The following is a 21,836-nucleotide window of genomic DNA, read 5'->3' on the forward strand; positions in this document are numbered from 1 at the left end:
GATGCCCAGCCTAGGAAGGAGATGATATCCTGCTGTTGAAATTGGAGCTTCCTGCTTTTGTACTGATGGGCAGAGATTCCAGCACCACCCGGGGAGGGAGGAGGGAGGGTCTGGGAAATGCTTCGTTTCAAAGAAATCACCCAAAACAGCCCTAAATTGTTTATGTGTCCCACTTTGTAGGGAGGTGCTGCTAACAGTGAAAATTCACTGTTGGCTGCAGGAGATCCACCATAGAAAGTAGATTCACTTGTAAGTAAAAATACCATTATAGCAAGTGTAAAAGCAATAAAAAATCCCAGAAACCAAGTTCAGTGTCCTTTTCTGACTCTACTACGACTGAGGCAGTTTTTTCTTTATTTGTACAAATTAAAACCAGCTTTAAGTCAGAATCAAGGACTGGTCTGGAGGTCTGAGCTGTACACACCGACCATCCAGATGGTGAAAAAGGAAAGACAGACTTTGATGTGGTATCAGAAAGAAAAATGGGAGGGTTTAAAACCCCAATATGTTTAAAACATCTTCAGCAAAATAAAATATTCTATCAGAAGATGAATAGAAAGAATGATTGTATTAAGAGAATAGTCGTTCAAGGAGACAATGCAGTCAGCAATAAACAATCAACAGTTTGGTTACATCAGCCCTAACTGCTATTTTGTGCTAGAATATAAACCCATACCTCCTATGGCAGACACGAGCCTTTGTGTTCAGTTGCTGGGGTCAGGGGGGTTCTGTAATTATAGTTTTCATATGTATGATAATAGCTATATGAAAAAGAAGAAAACAGTGAATTGCCTTGTAAAAGAACACTTGGTTTGGTTGCCTTTAAGAACAAACAACACAACCACACCATGGATTCCAGGTTGTATCACTGGCAGGTGGAAGGTATAAAATTACCAGCGCTGAGGCAAATATTTCAAGTGTTATCAAGAGTGTAAAGCTTGGGACTTGGCACCAAGGGGCAGGAACAAAAGCCAGAGCTGCCTTACCCTTCCTTCTGTTTGGAAATTATTTTCCAGACAACACCAGCTCCCAGGAGCAGCAGAACGGCAGCAGCTGCAACTCCTGAGGGAGAAGAGCACGAGTTATTCTCACTGGGTGTTGTAAAATCACCAAACTCACAACAGGGTGTATCTGCCAAGGGAGGCTGTGCCACTCAGGCCACTGGGTTGGGGACAAAAATGTTTGTAAGCTGCTTACCTAGGCCTACTGACCCGGACCTGGGGGACACTGCAGAGAATGGGGGGAAAAAAAGGAAAATCAGCAAACTGTTCTACCAAAATCCAGCATTTCTCAACTGCCTTTGATCCCCTGCCATGGACAGGACACCTTCCCCAATCCAAGGCTGCTCCAAGCCCTGTCCAACCTGGCCTTGGCACTTCTGAGTTCTGGGGCAGCCACAGCTTTCCCATACCAGTGTCTCACCAACCCCAGATTTCTCACAACCACACCCTTGTATGCTTCCTCTTCGTAACCACACAGATATTTGCATGTTCAAAACGCATTTGTGCTTGGGTTTGTTCTTTGTTTGTTTGCATTCCACTCACTGAGTTTACAGGCTGGCACGGGAGGGTCCCAGCTGAAATCCTCTTGGCACTGGGTGTGCCTGGTGCCTTCCAGCGTGTAACCATCGTCACACTCTAGGGTGATGTTAGTCCCAGGGCGGTAACTATTGCCTTTAATGGCCTTTTTAACACCTTGGACATCCGGGAATTCACATCGGATCTCTGAAATTGGAGCAGTGTAAAGAGGGAACACAAAACCTGAGAAACACGACTATGGGTTGTTCAGGACGTTGCTCTTGAATTCCTCCCAAGTGTAACCAGGAAATAATTCTCATTCCGCAGGATAATTCCTTTCTGTGTTCTGCAGAACTGGGGCAGTCTCACCTGGGATTCCAAGGAATCAGGCTCACCTTTGCACTGCGGGAGGGGCCGGCTCCAGGTCCCTGAGCCCGTGCAGTTGATGACAGCAGTGCCAAGCAGGGAATAACCAGGATTGCAGCTGTACCACACCTCTGCTCCGGATGGAAAGGTGCCCGAGGTGTTGCCTCTCACCTTCCCATTGGGGATGTTTGGAGGCTGCAGACATTTCACAGCTGGAAAGGCAGGGAGAGAAACAGCAGGATGCTGGAGGGTTCCAAGGAGTGACCGAGGTGCTGTCCTTCCCAGCCTCGACTGTCCCTTGGAATTTCTTCAGCTCAACAGCCCAGACCCCTGCAACTCCAGCTGGCTTCAGAAAGGCTAAAACCATGAGCTGGTTCTTACACACACTCTGTACCAAGATTAAACCTTCTACAAAGCTTCCCCTAAGGCAAGACTTGTTAAATGTCCTTTGTTCTTCGCAAAACACACCTTGGCAGACGGGAGGGGGATGGCTCCAGGCTCCAGATGCTGTGCAATAAATGGATGCTGTCCCCAGGAGAGAGAAACCAGGCTCACAGATGTAGTTCACAGATGTTCCCGGGGTAAAAACTGCTTTTATTGGGCCTTGGAAAGACCCGTGGGTGATATCTGCAGGCTGGGAGCAGTGCAGCACTGAAAATAGAGACACACAGATCAAAACAGAGCTCAGAGAGGCAAGAGGGAAAAATTCTGAGCAGCTGGGAAAGGTTGAATGCTCCCTCCCCTGCCCAACCCTCTGCAAAATTCCCTCAAAAAAGCAGGACAGGCTGGGAGAAGGAGTTAGTGATTAGTAAATTAAATCTTGCCTCTTCAGGTAAGAGACCTACCTGGCTTCTTTGTGGTATCAGGGTGGTGAAAACGTTCTGCCACTCCATCTAAACGCAGCATTAAGAGTGTAAAAACATGGGTGAGCAAATAAAATGCACAAATTCACCTTCATTTCCCATCATCCTGGTGTTACATTTCCAAGAAAAAATTCCCTGCTCTCTGATAACCTGCAGTTATCAAATCCCTCACTTCCAGGGAATGAAGAGAATGTGGATTATGGGTTGCAACAAGCAGTGTGAGAAAGTGCAAATCATGCCAGTACTTACAGCTTTACCCAAGCTCTGGTTCATCTCCTGTGTGTGAACAGAGGCATAAATGAAAGGAAAAAAATCTGCATTCTCCTTAAAGTAATTGGAGCAAACAGGAAAAACGAAACCAGCTTTGACTTTGGGGAATGGGCAGCAGAAATCAGGAGGAGCTGATCCTTACCCTGCTCACACACAGGCGGGGGTGGGTCCCACCTCCTGTCCCCTCGGCACTGGGAGCTGGGGGAGCCTCGCAGGGTGAAGCCTCTGCGGCACCTGAAGGTGACAGTGTCCCCGTAGGGGTAGCGAGCTTTGGGGACAGCCACCCTCCCGTTCTGGATCTGTGGCACTGGGCACAGCACCCCTGGAAGAGAAATTCCTGCTCAGGGATCCAGAGCTGTGTGTGTGCTGTGATGAACACATCCTAAAGCTCAGTGTGCTCAGAGGAGTTTCACAGCTAGGACTCTGACAAAAATAATTCCAAGAACTGAAGGGTTTTAGTTCTTTTAGGGGTCTTAAGGGTACCACAGTATTGAATATATAAACACAGTTTTGTGTCCATGTACAGAATAGTATGAATATATTCTAATAAATATGTGAGATGTCAGTACTGTCATTGTCATGAACACTTTACCATCCCAGCCTTGTGCTGCCAAAGCAATTCCATCTGAAGAAAAGACTAACTGCAATGATCAACATGCCTGTGCTTTGGATAACAGTACAGCATTTGGAAAATTCTGTTTCAGTCGTACTCAAAGTACCACTCTTCTACTACAAACACATTTTTTTGCTTGATTTCTTATTTATGATTATGAAACAAAAGCAACAAATCCCTGCAGGCATCTCACAGCTCTTCAGTCTGATCAAAGGTTTACATCTGGAAGATTTTTAGAAGAAACCAAACATGCAAGCATAAAATAAAAACCTATCCCAGAAGAATATTACGCTGTGATAGTCTTACACCTTTAATTATATTTATTTGTTAAATGTTTTTTAAGGATTTAATACAGCAATTCTGGTCCCAGTCTAATGGTGACCTACTCACTCTGGCAGATGGGAGGCAGACCAGACCAGGCAACATCTCTTCCCAAAATCTCACATCTCCTCTGGGACTGTCCCACCAGTCTGTACCTGGGGGTACAGAGAGGGAAATATCAGCTCATACCAAGCCCTTCAGCTTGGATTTGCCCTCCCCAGAGGTTTCCTTCTGCAGCTTCCAGCTGATCACCGAGGTCTCTCTGCTGCTTTGGGAATGAAGGACACCAAGTTCCTTCTTCCCAGATCCGAGAGGAGCAGCACTGACCCCAGAAACTCTGGGTTAGATTGGCCAGGTGCTAAATCAGGACCCAACTGATTTCCAGAGGGCTGGAGCCTCCTTGCATCAAGGGCTTGCTGCCACTCTCAGCTCCTGCTTGAGGCCATCTGAGAAGGAAAACTGAAACTGGTTTGCAAATTTATCTATTGAGCACAGAAAAAAAAAAAAAGAAAAAAAAAAAGAAAAAAAAAGAGACAATTCTCTCTTTCTGGAGCAGCAACTACAGTGAAATTAGAACCAAAATTCCAGTCCAGGTCTGCTGTGGGAGAACAGCTGTGCAGAGGAGTGGGCTCTGATCCTTTACCCAAGAGGAAACTCAGACAGAGACAGCAAAGGCAGCGTGGGACTCACCCTTCATCACAGGTGTGGTTCACGGCTGAGCCGAAAAGGAGATCTGTGAGAACAACAACTCTGCCATTCCTGGGGGGGTCTGGCTGTTTACATTGCTTCCCTGGGAAAGAACAAGGCTGAGTTTAAACTCCTCTCTTGAGGCTGTGTAACACACTATGAGAAGGTACCTTGAGGCTCTGTCCAAGTTCTGACACCAATAAAAATGAGATTTCAAAAGGGCCCAAATCGGCCCAGACCTTGTGACTAGTAAAGCCATGTAAGAACCTTTCCTTCACAAATCGCTCTAAGAAACCCACAAAATAGACAATTTCTGACAACCAACACCAAAGGGATGGAGCTATTCACTTTTACAGAACTCTAGGGCTTCAGACCACGTGTGGTTTTGGAGACAAGTCAGAGTTTGGGGCATCCCGGGGCGTCTCGAGTGTCCCGGCCGGCAGCTGTAGCGCACGGTGTCCCCAACTGCAAATTCCAGCTGGTTCCTGTATTCCCTGCCCAGCTCAGCAAAGGTGAGGTTTGGAGGTGCACCACAGCCACCTGTCAGGGGTAAAAACAGAGAGAAACGGGGATGTCAACACCAAAATTGTTTTTAAATGTATTTTGGGTGCGTACAGCTTAAAATCGTTGTGCAAAATGGGTTAAAAAAAAAAGGCGGGGGTAACAGATTCAGGATTTTGGGAAGGGTGAGGATGAATCCTACAGGCAGAAATAACTCCAGGCTATCCATAACTCCTAAAACCATGGTGTACCTGCACACTGAGGGAGGGGGAGGCTCCAGTTGCCAGCGTCAGTGCAGTAGATGGACGCCTCTCCCACGAGGCTGTAGCCGGGGTCACAGCTGTAGTTCACAACCATCCCAGTGGGAAAAACCTCCAAACCCTGGCTGTCGTGCTTTCCCTTGTCAATATTTGGAGGTGAAGGGCATTGCAGCACTAAAGAGAGAGGACAAAACAGAACTGAGCAAAGGGCAGGGCAGTGACACTGGGACAGGCTGTGCAACCTGAAGAAAAGGATCCAGGGAGATCTCAGAGCCTCTTCTGGTGCCTAAAGGGGCTCCAAGAGAGCTGGAGAGGGGCTTGGGACGAGGGATGGAGTGACAGGAGTGGCTGCCCAGTGGCAGAGGGCAGGGATGGATGGGATTTTGGGAAGGAATTCCTCCCTGGGAGGATAGAGAGGTGCTGGCTGCCCCTGGATCCCTGGCAGTGCCCAAGGTCAGGGTTTGGAGCACCTGGGACAGTGGGAGGTGTCCCAAGTTCAGGCTGGACAGGGTTTGGAGCACCTGGGACAGTGGGAGGTGTCCCTGCTCATGGCAGGGGTTGAGATGAGCTGGTTTTAAGCTTCATTAACTCAGTGTCATAGGAATCACTATTTTCAGGAGTCTGCCCAAACCATCCAGAGGAGGGAACGGTAAGGGAGAAATTACAAGGATTCAGCACACAACAATTTAAACAAATCAGAAGCAGCTGCAAAACTCACTTTTGCAGAACTCCTGGGCTTCAGACCACGTTAGATTCTCAAGACATGTGATAGTTGGTGATGTCTGTGGCTGTTCCACGTATCCAGGCCGACAGGTGTAGTTCAGAGTCATCCCCACAGCAAACTCCGTCTGATTTTCGTATTCCTGGCTTAGCTCAGCAAACAGCAGCGGTGTTGGTGCGGCACAGCCAGCTGCCAAGGAACAAAATGGGCATGAGGAAAATGTCCTTGGCTGTGAAATGCAGCTAAAGAGAAACAGGTGCACTGTTAAACCCCAAGTTATTTATGTGTGTTCTACATTTGTCTGCATCAAATAACACTCAGCATGTGAGGACACAGGCACCTCATTTATGGGGTCTTTAAAGAAAGTGGTGCCTTCACACAGCTCTGGGCTGTGGAGTACAGAAATCTTTAATTTCAGTATTTCTTTAATTTCAATATTTCTCTAATTTCAATATTTCTTTAATTTCAATATTCAACCCAAGCCTGTCTCCTTTTGGGAAAGTTGAGCAGTGCCAGCAGCTTACTGCCAGTGCCACCAAAGTGAGCACAGCTCCTGGGACAGGATGGATGCTGAGCCTGGGATGGGATGGGATGGGATGGGATGGGATGGGATGGGATGGGATGGGATGGGATGGGATGGGATGGGATGGGATGGGATGGATGCTGAGCCTGGCACAGATGATGCTGAGCCTGGCACAGGATGGATGCTGAGACTGGGATGGGATGGATGCTGAGCCTGGCACAGGATGGATGCTGAGCCTGGCACGGGATGATGCTGAGCCTGGCAGGGGATGGATGCTGAGCCTGGCACGGGATGATGCTGAGCCTGGCACGGGATGGATGCTGAGCCTGGCACAGGAGGATGCTGAGCCTGGCACAGGAGGATGCTGAGCCTGGCAGGGGATGGATGCTGAGCCTGGCACAGGATGATGCTGAGCCTGGCACAGGATGATGCTGAGCCTGGCAGGGATGTATACTGAGCCTGGCACAGGATGATGCTGAGCCTGGCATGGGATGATGCTGAGCCTGGCAGGGGATGGATGCTGAGCCTGGCAGGGGATGGATGCTGAGCCTGGCACAGGATGATGCTGAGCCTGGCACAGGATGGATGCTGAGCCTGGCACAGGATGATGCTGAGCCTGGCACGGGATGGATGCTGAGCCTGGCAGGGATGATGCTGAGCCTGGCACGGATGATGCTGAGTCTGGCATGGGATGGGATGGATGCTGAGCCTGGCACAGGATGATGCTGAGCCTGGCACAGGATGATGCTGAGCCTGGCACAGGATGATGCTGAGCCTGGCACGGGATGATGCTGAGGCAGCCCCACCTGCACAGCGCGGGTAGGGAAGGCTCCAGTTGCCCCAGGCCGTGCACAGCAGTGAGGAGTTCCCCAGCAGGGAGTAGCCAGGCTGGCAGCTGTAGCTCACGGAGCTGCCACTGCTGAAGTTGGTCCCTGGCGCGGCGCTGAGCGTGGCGTGGGCGATGTCGGGGGGCGGCGGGCACAGCAGCACTGCCAGGGCAGGACAGAGATTGATTTTACACAGAGCTTTGGGCTGTGCCCAGAGGCCCTGGCAGCACAGCACAGCCCTCAGAGCTGGCTCACCTGGCTGGCAGGTGGGCACAGAGGGCACCCAGCGGCTGTCGGGCTGGCACTCGGCCCCACGGCTGCCCCTCAGCACAAAGCCCGGGTGGCACTGGAAGGTGACGTTGTCCCCAGGGTGGTACTCGGCCCTCCTGCCCTCTGCCACCTCCCCATCCTTGATGCTGGGGCTGCTGCAGGTGATCACTGGGAGGGAAGAGCAGAGCTGAGCGCTCCTGCTCTGCTGTTTGAGAGCACAGCGCTCTCCTTTCCTCGCTGGGTACCAGCCCTGGCTGCTCACCTTCACACCGGGGGTAGGGGATGCTCCACACGCCCGAGGACAGGCAGGACACCGTGGTTTTCCCGGTGAGGACGTACCCGGGGTCACAGTGGTACTTCACTGACATGCCAGGGATGAACTCTGTCACACCCCCGCTGTCGTGCTGGCCATTCCTGATAACTGGAGGGGAAGGACACGGCGGCACTGCAAGGAGAGGGAAAAGTCCCTGCAGGGTGAGGCAGCCTCTTATCTTTGTTCTGTCCCAACAGCAAGGAGGGCTGTCACTGAATGTTTCTGTCCTACCCTCTCCTGCCTTCCAGCCTTCATGTTTTCTGAGCTTATTGACATAGAAATGATCGTTTCTCACTATTTAGGCATTTACAGTTGTTGATTTCCATCTGTGACCCTCACAACTTGCTCTGGCCTTTCTGTGGTTGTGAATGATATCAGGCACCAGCCTGGCTCGTTGGATTTTGTGGATTCATTCAAAGAGCCCTACATTTAACAAGGCTCTGAATCACAGAAACATTCAGGTTGGAAAAACCCACCACTACCCCATGTCCCCAAGCACCACACCCATGTCATTTAAATCCCTGCAGGGCTGGTGCCAGGTGATGCCCACACCTCCCCAGACAGCCTGGGCTGGAGTTTGAGTGGGGATTATGAGGTTGGCAGGACAAATCCCTGCATGGTTTTCCTTCCCAGCCCTTGAGAGCAGCCCTTCCCTCCACCCAGAGTCCAGGAATCAGCCACCACCCTGCCCTCACTGGCACTTACACTTCTCACAGGTGGGGACAGGAGGGTGCCACTTGCCCCCAAACTGGCACTGAGACTCTGGAGAGCCCTTCAAGGCATAGCCCAGGTTGCACTCGAAGAAAATGGTGTCCTCCAGATTGAAGGAGGTCTCCAGCCCGCTGACTTTTCCATTCTCGATTTCTGGCCTGGTGCAGCCGATTGCTGGGAGGGAAGAGCAGGAGGGTGTGAGGAGCTGGGGGTGTGGAACCATCCTGGCTGTGCACTGAGCCCTGCCACCACTGCCACGGGCGTTCACCATCACTGACTCTGTTTCTTACACAAAATATCATTGTTCAGCTGTTCCTACACCTTGCCTTCACTGCCGTGGGCATTTCACCATCACTGACTCTTGATTTTACACAAAATATCATTGTTCAGCTGTCCCTGAGCCCTGCCATCACTGCCACAAATTTTAACATTACTGACTCTTGATTTTACACAAAATATCATTATTCAGCTGTTCCTACGCCCTACCTTCACTGTGCAATTCACCATCACTGACTCTGGTTCCTACACAAAATATCATTGTTCAGTTTTCCCTGAGCCTTGCCATCACTGCCGCGTGAATTTCAACATCACTGACTCTTGATTTTACACAAAATATCATTATTCAGTTTCCCCTGAGTCATGCCATTACTGCCATGGACATTTCACCATCACTGACTCTGGTTCTTACACAAAATATCGTTATTCAGCTGTGCCTGAGTCTTACCATCACTGCCATGGGCATTTCACCATCACTGACCCTGGTTCTTACACAAAATATCATTATTCAGTTTTCCCTGATCCCTGCCATCACTGCCATGGGCATTTCACCATCACTGACTCTCTTACACAAAATATCATTATTCAGCTGTTCCTACGCCTTGCCATCACTGTGCATTTCACCATCACTGACTCTGGTTCCTACACAAAATATCATTATTCAGTTTCCCCTGAGCCTTGCCATCACTGCCACGTGAATTTCAACATTACTGACTCTTGATTTTACACAAAATATCATTATTCAGTTTCCCCTGAGTCATGCCATTACTGCCATGGACATTTCACCATCACTGACTCTGGTTCTTACACAAAATATCATTATTCAGCTGTTCCTACGCCCTGCCTTCACTGTGCATTTCACCATCACTGACTCTGGTTCCTACACAAAATATCATTGTTCAGCTGTCCCTGATGGGAGCAGAAAGCCAAACCCAGAGAGGTTCGGGGCTGCTCCTGCCCATGGCACCTCTGGTCTGTGCCTGCCCCAGGAGGTTTGGTGGCAGTGATGAAGCCGAGAGTCTGGGAGGAGGAAGAGGAGGCAGAGGAGGGCAGGAAAGGAGGGAAGGGGAGGCAGAGGAGGGAAGGGGAGCGCAGAGGAGGGAAGGAAAGGAGGGAAGAGGAGGCAGAGGAGGGACAGGGGAGGGCAGAGGAGGGCAGGAAAGGAGGGAAGAGGAGGCAGAGGAGGGCAGGGGAGGCAGAAGAGGGCAGGGGAGGCAGAGGAGGGCAGGAAAGGAGGGAAGGGGAGGCAGAGGAGGGCAGGGGAGGCAGAGGAGGACCGGAACACACCTTGGCAGCGGGGCTGGGGCCGGCTCCAGGTGCCCCGGGGCGAGCAGCGGATGGTGGCCGTGCCCTGCAGGGAATAGCCCTCGGCACACGAGTACCGGACCAGCGAGCCCGGGCTGTGCCCGGCCCCGGCGCTGCCGTTGTGCCGCCCGTTGGCGATGCTGGGGGGCGCGGGACACTTCACCTCTGCGGGGACAGGAGAGCTGTGACAATGGGGACAGCACCAAAATCCTTCTGCCAGCACAGGAGGGAGTGCAGTCACTCAGGACAAGGTGATTGACTTAGCTCTCCTCTCCATCAGCATCCTGCTTTAGAGCTTTTTCAGAAGCAGTACATCAAATTAAATTGTGATGGAAATCGAAACAATAATAGTACTTCCCCATCAGCAACAAAAAGAAAAAGCTGTTACACCTAAACGCTGCTCAAATAAGCATTTGATGCCTAGAAAAGCGATTATGAAAATTGTAAATCCTCTGGGTTGCTTTGAACACTGACAGTAACCTCTGTGAATAAATAGAAATAAATAGAAATAAATAGAAATAAATAGAGATAAATAGAGATAAATAAAAATGAATAGAAATAGATATAAATAAATAGAAATATATAGACATATATAGAAATAAATGGAAATAAATAGAAATAAATAGAGATAAATAAAAAAGAATAGAAAGATATAGAAATATATAGAAATAAATAGAAATAAAATTATAGATAAATAAAATAAAATAAAATAAATAAAAATGTATAAAATTTGAATATATATCAATAAATAAGGAGTGTAAATAAATATAAATATACATATACATATACATATACATATACATATACATATACATATACATATACATATACATATACATATACATATACATATACATATACATATAATTAATAATATTAAATAAAAATAAATAAATGAAAACAAAATTAAACAAATAAAAATAAATAAAAATACATTTTTAAAATATAAAATGTAAATACATCTAAATAAATAAGGAATGTAAATAAATAAAAATATAAATAAAAATATAAACAAATGAAGAGGAGCAGAGGAGTGTGAGCTGTGTCCCCATGTCCCTGTGCCAGGACAGGCAGAGCTGGCTCTGGGCACTCCCTGGGCTGTACCTTGGCACTGTGGCACTGTCCCTCTCCACGTGCCGTTCTCCCCATCCTCGGAGGTGCAGGTCAGGGAGGGGTCCCCAGCCGGGGCCAGCCCCGAGCTGCAGCTGTAGGTCACCACGTCCCCGAGGGAGAAGCTGTCCCTGTCCCCCCCGGTGTGAGTGCCGTGGGGGATGGCCGGGGGGGCGGCACAGGTGACACCTGGGGACAGGACAGGGCACGGTCAGGGGGGACAGGAGCCACCTCAGCAGTGACACAGTGACCCCAATTCTCCAGGAACAAATTTGGCATGGAAAAAACCTGACATGGGAAGGAAAGTCTGTCCCCTCCTGAGTCACTTCCCTGCTGCCCCTGGCTGGGACAATTCTGAGCTTTCCATAACCATCGGTGACACAGAGACTGGCCAGGGAGAAATACTCACCCACCAACAGGCACTTTAAAATATTAATGTTTCTTCTCTGTTTGGACCAGAACAAATAAAAGACCTTTGAAACAATTTTCAGAAGCATATCCAGAACAAAATGAAAAGGCAATATTTTACACATTCAGTGACAACAAAACCCTTGGCTGGAAAGAAATCCCTCTTTACCCTGTGAAGCATCCCCAAGGGCCTGTTGTGGTGGTTTACTTACTCTGGCAGACAGGAGGATCCCCACTCCACGAGACACCTGTGCCAGAGACCTCACAAATCCTCTGGGAGCCTCCCACCAGCTTGTACCTGCACCACACAGAAGGATTCATTAATTTAACACAGATTTCTTGAGATTTCCTTACAACCCTCACAAGTGGCAGCCAAGAGTTCTGACTTGGGAACTGGGTTGTGTAAAGCTGAAAATCCACTTCTCCCTCAGCAGGGCAGGACTTACCCTTTGCCGTAAATATAATTTTGTGTAAAGCTGAAAATCCACTTCACCCTCAGCAGGCAGGACTCACCCTTTGCCACAAGTGTGATTTTGTGTAAAGCTGAAAATCCACTTCACCCTCAGCAAGGCAGGACTCACCCTTTGCCATAAATATAATTTTGTGTAAAGCTGAAAATCCACTTCACCCTCAGCAGGGCAGGACTCACCCTTTGCCACAAGTGTAATTTTTTATAAAGTTGAAAATCCACTTCACCCTCAGCAGGACAGCACTCACCCTTTGTCACAAGTGTAGTTGATTTTGGATCCGAAGAGGAGATCGGTCAGGACCACAGCCCTGCCATTCTCTGGGCTCTCTGGGCTGGGACACTGCTTCCCTGGAAGGGAATTGCAGCCTCTGTGAGCCCTCAGCTGAGCTGCCACCCCAGCAGGGCTGTCACCCCTGGCACAGCCACAGACACCCACAAAACCCCAGGTTTTCAGCGCTCCAGGACGTACTTGTGCAGAAGTGCAGTGCTGCAGACCAGCTCTGGTTGCTGAGGCAGGTGATGGCTGCAGACACCCCCAGGAGCTGGCTGTAGCCAGGCTGGCACTCCAATTCCACCCTGCTGCCCTCGGGAAACACCGTCCTGTTCCTGTAGGGCTCCTTCAGCTCGGCAAAGCCCAGCCTGGCAGGGGCTCTGCAGCCAGCTGCTGGGAGAGAGACACAGCCCGGCTGTTACAGAGCCACAAAATGTGATTGGGGACACCAGGGGAGGGTTGATGTCCTGTTGGGACACTTGCCCTGCTGGCAGACGGGCACAGGTGGCTCCCAGGTGTTGTTTGGTTGGCACTGGATCTCTCTGTGGCCGTGAATGGCATAGCCTGGGTCACATTCAAAGGTGACGGTGTCCCTGTGGGAGTAGGCAGACCTGCGAGCCACGACCCTCCCGTTCTGGATCTGGGGGACAGGACAATTCGCCTCTGGAAAAAATAAAAATTAAAAAAAAAGAGGTGCAGGTGGTCAAAACAGACCCTCAGGCAGAGCTGTGAAACCACCAAGGGTTGCAATTTTAACACACAGGCCTGCAAATCGTTTCCTAGAGATGATGCTGTGCCTGCACCCTGCAATATCAAACATCCCCAAGGGGAAAGGTGATGCTGGGGCAGCAGGGTGACCCTCCAGCCTCCCCTCTCTGCCTGGCCCCAGCTGCACCTCAACCCTCCCAAATGCCAGGGTGAGAATTCCAGCTCCTGCAGTTCCCCAGCAGCGCTGGGAGGGTCCCTGGGGGTCCCTGCAGGCCCAGCAGCCCAGCCCCACCTCCACAGGCGGGCAGGGGCTCGCTCCACACGCCGTTCTGGCCGTCCCGGGTGGTGCAGTGGATGGAGGGCTCCCCGTGCAGCGCCAGCCCGGGCTGGCAGCTGTAGGTCACCGAGGTGCCGTAGTGGAACTCGTCCTGCAGCCTCCCCGAGTGCCTCCCGTTGGGGATGTCGGGAGGGGGCAGGCAGGGGATGCCTGCAGAGGTGCAGAGCAAGGTGTGTCAGTTCTACAGCAGCACCAAAGCACCTGGGGTGTCCTCTGTGGGGCACAAACTCTGGTTCTAATAAAGGGAGCTCACAGGATGCCACCTCCCCACCATCCTCCTGTGCCACCTCCCCACCATCCTCCTGTGTCACCTCCCCATCACCCTCCAGTGCCACCTCCCCTCCACCCTCCAGTGCCACCTCCCCATCACCCTCCAGGCCACCTCCCCACCATCCTCCAGTGCCACCTCCCCTCCATCCTCCTGTGCCACCTCCCCTCCACCCTCCAGTGCCACCTCCCCTCCATCCTCCAATGCCACCTCCCCTCCTGTGCCACCTCCCCACCACCCTCCAGTGCCACCTCCCCTCCTGTGCCACCTCCCCACCACCCTCCAGTGCCACCTCCCCTCCACCCTCCTGCAGGCATAAAGCAGAGCAGTGATCAAAGCTCTGTGCAGGAAACACCTGCATGCTTTGCATTTTCTACTTCCTAAGAAGTAAGAAATCAAATGCAGTAATTTCGTGAGTATAAGGTGCACCAGAGTATAAGGCACACTTCCAGGTTCAGATCAAAATTTCTGTCAGAAAGGTGCACCTTATACACATGAAATTACTGTGCTAATTTTGCATCACCGTGTCAAATCTGGTGCCAGGATTGCAACAGGCATGGTCTGTGTGTCAGCTGTGCTTCACACCTACCTGGAGAATCTGGGAAATGCTTTAAAAGCCCAGAATGTACCAGAAAATGTTTTTTTCTTTGTATGAAACCCCTGCTCAGCCACACCACTTGGTGAGCAGAGAAACCCCCAGGTGGAATTGCTGAGCAGCAGCTCCTGGGGACTCACCTTGCAGAGAGGAGCAAGGATGGAATTTGGGGTTCACTGTCTCTCCCTAGGACTGACCCTGGATCTCTCTGGGTCTGACAGAACAACCCCCAAGCTGAAGCTGTGTTCCCCCCCTGTCCTGCAGTGCTGTCAGTCAGCAGCAGGACGCTCAACACTGCTGGAAAAGCTCCACTTGAGGCCAAAATCCCATAAGCTTTGGGATCTTGCACCTTTTCCCAGACTGATTTCTTAAGGCTTCCAAACCTGATAATTTTCCTGCCCACAGAGTGAAGAAACAGCCTGGGAAAGCTTTGATTGGAAAGATGTGGCACTGCTGGAGAATTTTCCCAACCCAAACCCCCAGAGCCAGGAGCTACTCACGCTGACAGAGGGGAACGTCCCCACTCCACGCAACACGTCCCCCAGAGATCTCACAGTGTCTGCTGGATTTTCCAATCAACCTGTGCCTGGTGTGGAAAGGATTGGTCACTGCTCATTGATTCACCCCAAGCCATTTCTGTTGGGTTATTGCTCCACCCCACACCTGGGATTTGGGATCTGTGGCCCTGAGGGGAGGTTCCTTCCTTGCTCCCCTGACCCATTTCCCATATTTATGTGTGCAGGAACAACAGTGAGCCCCTCATGTGCTCTGTAGGTACAGAACCCTGTAAAGGGGCTGGTGTACAGAATCCATTCTCTGGGAGTAAAAAGGATTAGAAAAGGGGACACTCACCTAATCCATCTCCAAACCAGGACTTACCCTTCCTCACAGCTGTAAACCACTTTAGACCCAAGCTGGAGATTTGTCAGGGAAATAATCTTGCCGTTCACAGGCTCACCAGGGTGACTGCACTGTTTCTCTGGGGAAGGAAAACATCCTTATTTTAGGCTCCTGTCTCTCTACACCCCAGTACAAAATATTCAATTTTTCCTCCTGCCCACATTCCCAACACGAGTTTCCCACTACAAAGAGTTACATGGCTTTACTAGTCACAAATTCAGAATAACATCAAGGTTTTGGCAGCATGGACAGAACCTGGGACCTGATCCTCCAGCAACAACAGACACCAAAGCAAGGAACTATTCACTTTTACAGAACTCTAGCGCTTCTGACCACACTCCATTCTCAAGGCATGTAATAGTAGGTGACATTCCTGGGACTTTAGCATATCCAGGGTTGCAAGTGTACTGCACAGTCTTCCCAACAGAAAAACCAATGGCATTTCTATGCTCCTCATTTAGCTCAGCAAACTGTAACCTTGTGGGAGGATCACAAGCACCTAGTGAGAGAGAAAAGAGAGGTGAGAAGCAGGAGGAACAGGCACACCAGGGGCAGGCACACAAAGAGCTCTGTTAGGAGGAAAGGGGTTTGGTTTGCCTTGAAAAATGTGCATTTTGATTAATATAGCCATTAATAAACACATTTTCTGAAAGGGTTGCAGAGGATTAGGTTTTTATTCCCAGCGTAGCTTTAAATCATCCCCTCAAAGGATTTAACAACATGTTTTAAACGGGATTAGGGGACATAAAACCGCAGTGTACCCCTGGGCAGTCCTGTCGTACCTGGAGACCTCCTGGAGGCGTTGTGGGGAGGCAGGGCTCTGTCACACTCAGGAACAGGGGGCTGCCAGCTGCCATCCTCCTGGCAGGACACGCTGGCACTGCCCCGCAGGCTGAAACCATCCTGGCACCGAAATGTCACCGACTGCCCGGGGGCAGACAGAGCCCCGTGGTCACCAACTCGCCTTGCGTTGGCTACGATCGGGTTGATGCAGACAGTGCCTGGGAATGAGGGTGAGCAGGAGTTGGAGCAAAAGAAAACATAAAAGCAAAAAAAGTTCACGTTTCAACAAAATCAGCGTGATGTCCACACAGACCCTCCCAGCCTTGATATTAATTGATAACACGAGACACTTTAGATGGAATTAACCCTCTTGGAGGATCTGTTTGCACTGGTGAGAGTGTCCCCTGTGCTCAGAGCCACACCGAGAGTTTGTCACCCAGGGGACAGAGCCCAGGCTCACCTTCACAGCGAGGGAGGGGCTGGCTCCAGTTCCCCGATGCTGTGCAGGACACGGCGGCATTTCCCACCAGGTAATAGCCGGGATTGCAGCTGTACCTCACAGACATTCCAGTGCTGAAGAAGGCTTTGTTCTGCCCGTCGTGATTTCCATTGGCGACCTCTGGAGGCATCGGGCACGGCCGGACTGCGAGGAGGAGAAATTTAACTGAGTGAGAGAGCAGGGAACGAGGGGAAGGGAACCAGAGGGATGCTGCACGGGTGGGTTAAATCCGTTCCTGCACCTCCTGTTCCTGCCTGCACCCCTGATCCTGCCTGCACCCCCCGTTCCTGCCTGCATCCCCTGTTCCTGCCTGCACCCCCCGTTCCTGCCTGCACCCCCTGTTCCTTACTGAGCCCCCGTTCCTTCCTGCACCCCCGTTCCCGAGCAGCAGCCGCTCTCACCCCTGTGGCACACGAGCACCGGCGGGTCCCAGATGCCCCCGGGCTGGCACCGAGCCTCGTCGGAGCCCTCTGTGGTATAACCAGCCTCGCAGGAGAAGTGCAGAGTGTCTCCAGCTCTGTAGGTGCTCTGCACGTTGAAGACCTCGCCGTTCTGCACCTCGGGTGCCTGGCAGCCGATCGCTGTGGGAACAGGGATCTCCTTTAACCTCCAGTGCATGAGCTGGGTCCTGCACCCCCAGAGCCCTCCGTGCCCTCTGCTCCCTGCCAGGACCCTGCGGGACCCCCAGCGCCCCTCCCGAGGCCCCCACACACCTTGGCAGCGGGGCAGGGGCCGGCTCCAGAGCCCGGAGTCCGTGCAGGTGATGGATGCATTGCCCAGCAGCTCGAAGCCCTCCTTGCAGCTGTAGGACACGGTGGCTCCCCGGGACACGCGGGCCGAGGAGTGGCCGCTGTGCCGCCCGTTGGCGATGCTCGGTGCCCGGGGACAGGTCACCTCTGCGGAGGGAGGGGAAAACCTCATCGGAGTTTGGGAGACGAGATTTTGGAGAGGCTGCTCAGCCCCGCCCTGCAGCATGTCAGACTTTGTGGGGACAGAGGGCTCGGAGCCCAGGAACTGCCGGCTGCAACCTTTGCGTGTCCTGTCTGTCCTCTGATTTTTCTGGACGAAGAGTATTGAAAATATCAGTTTAAACCCAGCTGGTCTCCCCCTAAAAGCTGAGTCCCCTCCATGCCCGAGCCTGGTCCCAGCACTGTCACATCCCTGGTGTGTCGGAGCCAGGCTGGGACTGCGGCACGGGGACGAGGATGCTGCCTCTGGATTCGCGGATCTCAGCTCGCTCTTTATACAGCACAAACCCATATATATCATTAAAATGGAGTTTAATCTCTCACTGAAGGTCTCAGTGGATTTGGTGAGGGTGTCCCCTGTGCTCAGAGTCACACCGAGAGTTTGTCCCCCCATGGACAGAGCCCAGGCTCACCTTCACAGCGAGGGAGGGGCTGGCTCCAGTTCCCCGATGCTCTGCAGGACACGGCGGCATTTCCCACCAGGTAATAGCCGGGATTGCAGCTGTACCTTACAGACATTCCAGCGCTAAAAACCGCTTTGTTCTGCGCGTTGTGATTTCCATTGGTGACCTCCGGAGGCGTCGGGCACGGCCGGACTGCGAGGAGGAGAAATTTAACTGAGCGAGAGAGCAGGGAACGAGGGGAAGGGAACCAGAGGGATGCTGCATGGATGGGTTAAATCCGTTCCTGCACCTCGTGTTCCTGCCTGAGCCCCCATTCCTGCCTGCATCCCCCGTTCCCGAGCAGCAGCCCCACTCACCCCTGTGGCACACGAGCACCGGCGGGTCCCAGATGCCCCCGGGCTGGCACCGAGCCTCGTCGGAGCCCTCTGTGGTGTATCCAGCCTCGCAGGAGAAGTGCAGAGTGTCTCCAGCTCTGTAGGTGCTCTGCACGTTGAAGACCTCGCCGTTCTGCACCTCGGGTGCCTGGCAGCCGATCGCTGTGGGAGCAGGGACAGCTCCTTTAACCTCCAGTGCATGAGCTGGGTCCTGCACCCCCAGAGCCCTCCGTGCCCTCTGCTCACTGCCAGGACCCTGCGGGACCCCCAGCGCCCCTCCCGAGGCCCCCACACACCTTGGCAGCGGGGCAGGGGCCGGCTCCAGAGCCCGGAGTCCGTGCAGGTGATGGATGCATTGCCCAGCAGCTCGAAGCCCTCCTTGCAGCTGTAGGACACGGTGGCTCCCCGGGACACGCGGGCCGAGGAGTGGCCGCTGTGCCGCCCGTTGGCGATGCTCGGTGCCCGGGGACAGGTCACCTCTGCGGAGGGACAGAAATCATCCTGCGGGGCTGCTCTTTGTGCTTTGCGTGCTGCTGGGACAGCTCGGGTCATGTCAGGGTGGTATCCTGAATTCTGCTCTGTTCTATTTGCTGGATCAAGGCTTTAGCTCACTGAAGGTGCTGCTGCACCGGGGAGAAATTACTGGCGGTAGCGACAGTCCCGACAGGACTGCAGGGACATCCAGGGTTTGGCAGGGACCCACACAGACGGGGAAGCAGCAAGAGCAGTGAGAAGCTGTGATTATTTTCCATTCCACAAGGAAGCAGAACCCACAAGCAGTGTCAGGAATCCCCCGGTATTCAGATGCTGCAATCCCACGGGGTTAACTTCTCCCCATCCCTGTCGGAGCCCCCAGACAGGGCTCAGCTCATCCCAGCGTGTTTCTGTCTCTGTGCCAGCCCTGCTCGGAGGAGGGAAGCCAGGACAGATCCATCCCGGCTGAATTTGGGAGGACACAAGAGGGAGCTTTCCCCGGGACACTCACTCACCCTTTTTGCACTGTGGCAGGGGCGGGTCCCACCTGGCGCTGGATCCGCAGGTGCTGCTGCTGGGACCCCGCAGGGTGTACCCCGGGTTGCAGGTGAGGCTCACAGTGTCCCACACGCTGTAGTAATAGCGACGAGGGGACACCGACCCATAGCGGACATGTGGGAAGGGGCAATAGACGGCTGGGAAAGGGAGAGAAGGGAAATGTTCACCTGCACAGCTCGCAGGGTTCCTGCAGTGTGGGGGTGTCTGTGCAGCCCGTGAGCACTGCAGGGTGGGCTGGGGTGGGGTGGGGGGTCCCTGGGGCTGCAGGACCCTCCCCATGCCTGTGAGCACTACCGGGTGGGCTGGGGGTCCCAGGACCCTCCCCATGCCTGTGAGCAGTGCTGTGCTCTCCAGGCTGGGGTGGGATGGGGGTCCCCGGGCTGCAGGACCCTCCCCGTGCCCGTGAGCAGTGCTGTGCTCTGGGGTGGGGGTCCGTGGGCTGCAGGACCCTCCCCGTGCTCCTGGGGGACCCCGCTGCCACCTGGGCTGACAAAATCTGGGTGTCCAGCATTTCATGCCACCCACCCAGAGAGCTCAGGAGCCTTTCCTGGCCGTTCTGCCGGCTCTGAAGGGCTCAGTACGAGCCGGGGACACCCAGCCAGGGACACCCTGCCAGGGACACTCTTCCAGGGACACCCTGCCAGGGACACACTGCCAGGGACACCCTTCCAGGGACACCCTGCCAGGGACACCCTGCCAGGGACACTGCCAGGGACACCCTGCCAGGGACACCCTGCCAGGGACACCCTGCCAGGGACACACAGCCAGAGACACTGCCAGGGACACACTGCCAGGGACACACTGCCAGGGACACCCTGCCAGGGCAGTCCAGGTCTGACCAGCATCCCCCCAGGGCTCTGTGCTGCCACACGGCTGTGCCAGGGGGTGCCAGCCCGTTCTGGGGGTGCCAGCCGTGGGTCTGGTGGCCCCAGAGGGTCTCTGCCATCAGCAGAGGAGCTCACAGGCTCTGGGATGCCCACCTCCCCCTGGGACCAGGGCAGGGCTCCCATGTCCCTGCAGGGAGAAGCACAGGGATGGCTCAGCGAGCAGAGGAGCAGCAGTGAGGAGGAGGAGGAGGGGTGTGTGAGGAAGGCCCCGGAGGAGCAGAGTGCTGCCCTGCCTTACCTTGAGCCCCGGGCGTGGTGCTGAGGAGCAGGGCAGAGCTGCCCAGCAGGCAGAGGGTGAGCGTGGGCACCATCCCCAGCGCTGGCAGCGGCTCCTGGGCCACGGGGCTGATATGGGCACCCCACTTCCCCCCTGGGAGGAAGGAGATGCTGCTGGGGACTTTCCAGGACGGTGGGACAGGAACCTGGGGGCTCCCCAGCACAGGCTGCAGGTGCCTCACATTGCTGCTTGTGGCAGGGAGGGGTGGAAGGAGGGGTGGGGAAGAGCTGGAGAGGCTGGAGCTGCTCTGTGCCCATGTGCCCTCAGGGGAAGGGGCCCAGGCTCTGTCCCAGAGCCCCAGGGGATGGTGGTGGCACCAGGGGACGTGGCACAACTCACCTGGCAGGGGTGGGATGGGCAGAGTGAAAATCCTCCTGACCCAGCCCTGGGCTCATCCCTCACCTCTGGCAGGAAGAATTAACCTCAGACAGGACTTGGTGAGGAAGGAGCAGCCCCAGCAGCTGCAGGTCCCCACCTCACTCAGGTGACACTTTCTGAGCCTGCAGCAGCAGCCAAACATGAACTGCTCGAGTCCTTTTGTCTCTTTTATTGACAGAGAGCTCCCAAAATCCAAATTCACGCTTCAGAATTTACAAATCCAACACTCACACTTCAGAATTGCACTGAAAGAAGAATGATGCACAACTGATCACAAATACAGTAAATAAAGCCTCTGCAATGGTAAATTTTGGTGATCACCCCTGTAAACAATGCTTCAGCATTCACAGTTCCTTTCATTTGATTGTGGGGGATAATTCCAAGCTGATCCCCAAATCACATGTTAAAACATTTGAAAAAAAAATCACTTTGGACTATGCAACAGGAATAAATGTGCTGGGATTGAAATAACAAAACCAAACACAACCCAGAGCTGCGAGGCTTTAGATTGTATTTTGTCCATTTAGTCACTCACATGGCTTACAGTAAGAGAGAAATAAAAATAACAGCAAAGCTGAAAAAACAGGAGCTGCAGTACCCCTGAGGCAGCTGAACAGGACAGGGCTGTGCTGAGAAGGGAGAACTTGGGGCTGTGTTTGGAACAAGGCTGAAGTGGGGATGGAAATGGTTTTTTCTGGGTTTCCTTCTTATCAAGGCGTGTTCCTGTTAGCAGGAAGGCACCGGGGAAGTGCAGGAACCAGAGGTCTGCAGTCAGCACATTTTGGATGTTCCTGTTCCCAAGTGCACGTCACGAGAAGCTCCCA

At 52.9% G+C, this 21,836-nt stretch overlaps 1 protein-coding gene across 1 annotated transcript; it reads right to left on the reverse strand.

The window, feature by feature from the left end:
- Positions 1 to 1,345: 1,345 nt before the first annotated feature.
- CR2 (complement C3d receptor 2) lies at positions 1,346 to 20,891 on the reverse strand. The gene is made up of 31 exons (XM_033079943.1): positions 20,816 to 20,891; positions 20,596 to 20,727; positions 19,428 to 19,607; positions 18,735 to 18,917; positions 18,421 to 18,600; positions 18,074 to 18,256; positions 17,406 to 17,588; positions 17,094 to 17,273; positions 16,654 to 16,836; positions 16,193 to 16,411; positions 13,603 to 13,809; positions 13,086 to 13,265; positions 12,801 to 12,995; positions 12,580 to 12,679; positions 12,075 to 12,160; positions 11,449 to 11,643; positions 10,327 to 10,509; positions 8,758 to 8,937; positions 8,002 to 8,184; positions 7,725 to 7,907; positions 7,449 to 7,631; positions 6,117 to 6,308; positions 5,390 to 5,572; positions 4,986 to 5,177; positions 4,641 to 4,740; positions 4,020 to 4,105; positions 3,159 to 3,338; positions 2,729 to 2,776; positions 2,352 to 2,534; positions 1,913 to 2,095; positions 1,346 to 1,724 (listed from the first exon to the last, which is right to left on the reverse strand). The coding sequence occupies exons 1-31, from the start codon at positions 20,889 to 20,891 to the stop codon at positions 1,492 to 1,494; spliced, it is 5,154 nt and encodes a 1,717-aa protein (XP_032935834.1). The 3' UTR covers positions 1,346 to 1,491.
- Between the last annotated feature and the right edge of the window lie 945 nt (positions 20,892 to 21,836).

Source organism: Catharus ustulatus, chromosome 25, assembly GCF_009819885.2.
Source record: "Catharus ustulatus isolate bCatUst1 chromosome 25, bCatUst1.pri.v2, whole genome shotgun sequence".
In the NCBI taxonomy this organism is placed as follows: Eukaryota; Metazoa; Chordata; class Aves; order Passeriformes; family Turdidae; genus Catharus; species Catharus ustulatus.

Excerpts from the sequence above, each read along its gene's own strand:
- CR2 (XM_033079943.1), bottom strand. The coding sequence starts at position 20,891 with ATGGGCACAGAGCAGCTCCAGCCTCTCCAGCTCTTCCCCACCCCTCCT. Across the intron at positions 18,601-18,734 it reads GCCCCTGCCCCGCTGCCAAG|CGATCGGCTGCCAGGCACCC; the intron begins GTGTGTGGGGGC and ends CTGCTCCCACAG. Across the intron at positions 12,161-12,579 it reads AACTACACTTGTGACAAAGG|GTACAAGCTGGTGGGAGGCT; the intron begins GTGAGTGCTGTC and ends TGTGTGGTGCAG.